Below are 4546 nucleotides of genomic sequence, written 5' to 3'. Positions count from 1 at the left end.
ATTCTAATGTTACAACCGTACAAGTCAAGAAAACCAGTGACCAGAAAAGAAATTAAATAGGACACAGAGAGCTGGAAGCAAAACGATATTAAATAGGACAAACACAGCAGTCAATAAAAAATGCACTATACAAGAACAAAGTGCGTAAAATGACTAGGCAAATAGGCTACATATCGACTCAGTGAGGTCTGATGGCAGTGAGTACAAAGGAACATCTGAAGCGTTTAGTTCTGCACCGGGGTGGGATGATCCGCTGGCTGAAGGAGCTGCCCATCAGCCACAGCTCGTCGTGCAGAGGTCGAGAGGAATTGTCCAGTATTGAACAGATTTTGTCCTTCACCCTCCTCTCAGCCACTGTTTCCAAGCAGTCCAAGCTAAATCCCACCACCAAACGGGCTTTCCTCACCAGTTTATTGAGTCTATTGACTTCTCCAGTCTTGGCACCGCCCCACCAGCACACCACAGCAGAAAAGAGCTGACGGGTAGAAGGTCTTGAGGAGTCTACTAAGATTAAGATGCCAAACGACCTCAGTCTCCTCAGGAAGAACATCCTGCTCTGTGATTTTCTGTAGAGGGCATATGTATTATGTGACCATTCCAGTTGGTTGTTGATGTTGACCCCAAGGTAGTTGTACAAGTCCACAGTCTCCATCTCCTAAGTCTGGATGGTGACTGGGACAGGTCTCCTCCGATTCCTCCTGTAGTCTACCACCACCTCTTTAGTCTTGCTGATGTTGAGTTGTAGGTGGTTCCGGTTACTCCTCTGAACAAAGCTCTAGATCAGAATGGTTTGAGGACAGTTCCTTGGGGCAATCCTGTGGTGCTCGTCATGACCTCAGATGTGCAGTCATCCACCCTGACATACTGCGGCTGTCCTGTGAGGAAGTCCAAAATCCAGGCAGCAATGTCAGGGTGAAGTTGCAGGAGAACCAGCCTATCAAATGACTTCATGCAATGGGATGTTAATTACACTGGCCTGTAGTCATTGGGAGCACTGGGACATCCCTTCTTTGGTACTTTGAATTTTCATGAACACAGTCCTCCCAAGTAGCTGTGCCACTTCTGTTTTCTTGGCTTCTCCTGTTTTTGGTTAGGGAGCCAGAGAAGGACACCTGTAATTTATTTTGGATTTGTTTAGTACTTCTGTTTGGAATCATGTATTTTATTTGGTTTGTTTGTTGTTTTGGTTATGCTCAGAATGAAGATGTATTTGTGGCAAATAAAGATGGTTGGTGAACTGCAATTTTGTGGAGCACTGGTTCTTTTTGGGAGCAGGGAAAATGGGAAAGTCGACTCTTTTAGATTCAGAGATCTTTACATTTATTTATTCCAACAGAGTAGCTTTACCACATGCACCCCATACACTGTTTATCAATCAAACAAACAATCCAAGGAAACAATAAGTGCATCGGCACATAAAAATCGATCATGTGCTGTGTACTGTTTTCCCCTAGGTCGGTCATAGCAGGGACCTCCAGTTTCTGACTGTGTTGTTGTACTTGTAGTCTGTGGTGATGAATCCACAGTCACAATGCAGTTTAGTTGGTGATCTTGATACACCTGCTGCCTGTATCTTTTTTTCCTTGTGACACTATAAGTAGTAGGGGTTGTACCGATGAGTCGACTTTTTTGCCATGAGGCTTTAAACAAGATGTTGACTTGTCGCCAACAACGTGACTTGACAATAGCAGCGGTTCATCAAGTGCATCAAAAATACTTAACTAAAGATGAAGCCCATTTTACCATTTCATGTAGTCAGTCCTGTAGTCCTGCCATGCTAGTCACTCTTGAAATACAACAAATGTACTACTGCAATGCACACTCATCTGAAAAGGCATATTATTAAATGCTGTTCGACGATGCCGATTTATAGGCTATACAAAGCTACAGTACACGGTATTAATAAGCTCATGTGTTTGTTTTCAGTTCTGTTGTGGGCTATCATTTGATGATGTTGCTGTGGTTGTAGAGCATGTTTTTGTCCTTGATGTCAGTTAATGCACCATGTGAGAGCAGCATGTTATTAGTGTCAGGCTGATATCATTTACGTTGGTACTGTGCCATACTTTCATCAGTACCCCATGGTGTGGGATTCCCTTGCAGCCCCATGTGCACTCATGCTTCACTTACCTTGCAGAAAAGCTGTGTGACGCCATTAACTAGTCAACTTTGACTTGACTTTCACATTGCAGATGTCAGCAGTAATACAGTACATTTAAAAAATACATAAGACCAACATTTAAGTATTTGCGCCTTTAATTGAAGCATTAGTACTTTATGTCATTTAAGTTTTGCATCATGATCACCTTGAAGACAGCATTTACAAATGTCCCTACTGTGGGACAGGATCATCTTATCTCAACATCTTATCTTATACTATCGTTACAAAAATATATGAGTAAATTCACAAAATCCACATATAATATGAAATTGTTTAAATAGGAAAGTTGACCAGATAATCATTAAAGACATTGATCAGACATTGTATGAACTCTGTAGTATTCAGTGAGACTTATTTCAGGTTTCAAGAGGTATTTGTTCTCAGTGCAGTTGTTTTCTTCATTTATGTCATTTTAGGGAGATCAAACTGAATAAAAGAGAAAGGCGTAGCAAAGTGTGTGTACACTAAACTTGAATTGAATGTCTAGATGCTTCTTCTAAGCCATATTATATTTGCTATTCTTCAGAAGCTCTTCATGGATTTTGAAGATGAACGATGTCCCTCCTCATACCAGTAACTGCAGACATTTTCTAATGGGATTCCATGGACTTCAGCAGAGACTATTGCTGACATGACAGTAGCCATGACAGCAGCACCAGACAGGATGCAGTGATGAGACTGGTCTTGTGGCTCACTCCACTTGACGCTGTTGTAAATGTTGGAAAAAGGGAAACAAGGCATTGCGTTAACTAAAATCCCTATTATATTGTAACTTTATAATATGATAGCATTCAAAATGACTTGCCTGCACCATCCACAAAAATAAAGTTGGTGTCGATGTTAAAGGCTGTGATGTTGGAAGATGCATCGATCAAAACTGTGGCAATCTGAGTGTTGTTAGGTACAGATGTGGATCTAAACGTGAGGTCCATGTTGTTGATGATTGATCCGTTACTGCAAAAGGATTGACAGAAACATAGTTTTATTTCTATGGATTTATAATCAATATTCTTAGGATTCTACCAGTATAATGATTGAAAATTACCTGAATGAAATCACAGTCAAGAAGCGGAATGAAGAAAATGCTCTTTGGTAGAAAGGTTCCAGCTGCAGAAACACAAACAATCTTTAAATGCATGTGTTATTTTTAATGGATAATAATTTCTTCACTTTCTAATCTCACAGTGTAATTGTGCTATAACATTTTTTCAAATTTTAGTTCTCTCTATACCTTTGAATTTTAAACTGATGGGAAGTGTGCCGTGTTCAGATGTAGGTGAATATAACAAATTAATATGTTTGCAAAGAAGAGGAATTACATGTGGCACTTTGCAAAATTAATGTAACTTAATAATACACAAGGTGAAAAGGTTCCATGTTATAAGAATGCAAACATTTTCACTTAAAGATACTTACATTTGACTTGAGCAGATTAGCCCGATTGATAAATGCTTGAGATGAGGGATTCAGCAAATCATTTGTAAAGGTCTCTCCAGCTGATCTGAAAGTCAACCGTCTTATTGTAACTGCCTCAACAGTTGTGGTTGTAACTGGGGTTGTAGAGGACTGTGGCTGCGTGGGAGCTGCAGTTGTTGTGTCATTGGTAGTTGTATTTGTATCTGAAAGAAAACCAGACACAAAGTCAAATATGGGGGTGAAAGTGAAGAATTAGATATTGTTACTCAAACGGCATTCTTTGTACTATATGTTTATGAATGGCCAGTTAACTATAGCGACAGAAAAGTTTTCTTTTAAAATGGAAGTTTATTGTTTCTTCATTATTTTCTTAGATGGCAGGAAGATTTATTGATGGTCACTAAAGAATGATCATCTCAAAGTCATGACATAGACTGACATGAATCAACTACATATGGGTATATTTTATTGCTACTTAAGTGTGGCACTACTGTTTACTTACCAACTACTTGGATAGTGTTGGCTTGAATAGTGATGTTGAGCGTAATGTTGGGATTATTCACTGCATCTACTAAGGTTTGTACAACGTCAGAAGCTGGTGGGATTTCTGCAGGCGTGGTATTTCTGTTGAACTCGATCCCCACCTCTGCAACAGTGTTCTCCATTCGTGTTTGGGCCAAAGCTGGTCTGCATAAAAAAAGCATATATTTGAACCATTATTAATAACTAAAATCATGAAAATAAATACAAATGCTTACAACATTCTGTCACGAAATATGTCCTCTCACCTGAATAGTATGATGATTGTGCGGCGGAAAATTCTACCAAATCGAGCAGAGTAGATGTTGTCACACTGCGAAGTAAAAATGTAAAATTAAATTAATAACAATCACTAATTACACTTAATTAAGTGAAAGTATTGAGGCATTGGACTCACCAGTGTTACAACTCTTATCGCAAGGACCCTAA

At 39.3% G+C, this 4546-nt stretch overlaps 1 protein-coding gene across 1 annotated transcript; it reads right to left on the bottom strand.

Annotated features, from left to right (window-relative positions):
* Positions 1–2665: 2665 nt before the first annotated feature.
* Positions 2666–4261, bottom strand: LOC125007401. The gene is made up of 5 exons (XM_047584225.1): positions 4080–4261; positions 3578–3780; positions 3207–3268; positions 2967–3115; positions 2666–2867 (listed from the first exon to the last, which is right to left on the bottom strand). Exons 1-5 carry the CDS (start codon positions 4240–4242, stop codon positions 2782–2784), a joined length of 663 nt encoding a protein of 220 aa, XP_047440181.1. The 5' UTR covers positions 4243–4261; the 3' UTR covers positions 2666–2781.
* Positions 4262–4546: the final 285 nt, after the last annotated feature.

This window comes from Mugil cephalus, chromosome 1 (genome assembly GCF_022458985.1).
Source record: "Mugil cephalus isolate CIBA_MC_2020 chromosome 1, CIBA_Mcephalus_1.1, whole genome shotgun sequence".
Classification (NCBI taxonomy): domain Eukaryota; kingdom Metazoa; phylum Chordata; class Actinopteri; order Mugiliformes; family Mugilidae; genus Mugil; species Mugil cephalus.
This window is presented reverse-complemented; position numbering and strand designations above follow the sequence as displayed.

Bases quoted from the DNA above. Each gene is read 5' to 3' on its own strand.
- LOC125007401 (XM_047584225.1), bottom strand. From the start codon at position 4,242: ATGGAGAACACTGTTGCAGAGGTGGGGATCGAGTTCAACAGAAATACC. The intron at 3,781-4,079 runs GTAAGTAAACAG...GTTTTCTTTCAG, and splicing joins CAACACTATCCAAGTAGTTG to ATACAAATACAACTACCAAT. The intron at 2,868-2,966 runs GCAAGTCATTTT...CATTTACAACAG, and splicing joins TATTTTTGTGGATGGTGCAG to CGTCAAGTGGAGTGAGCCAC.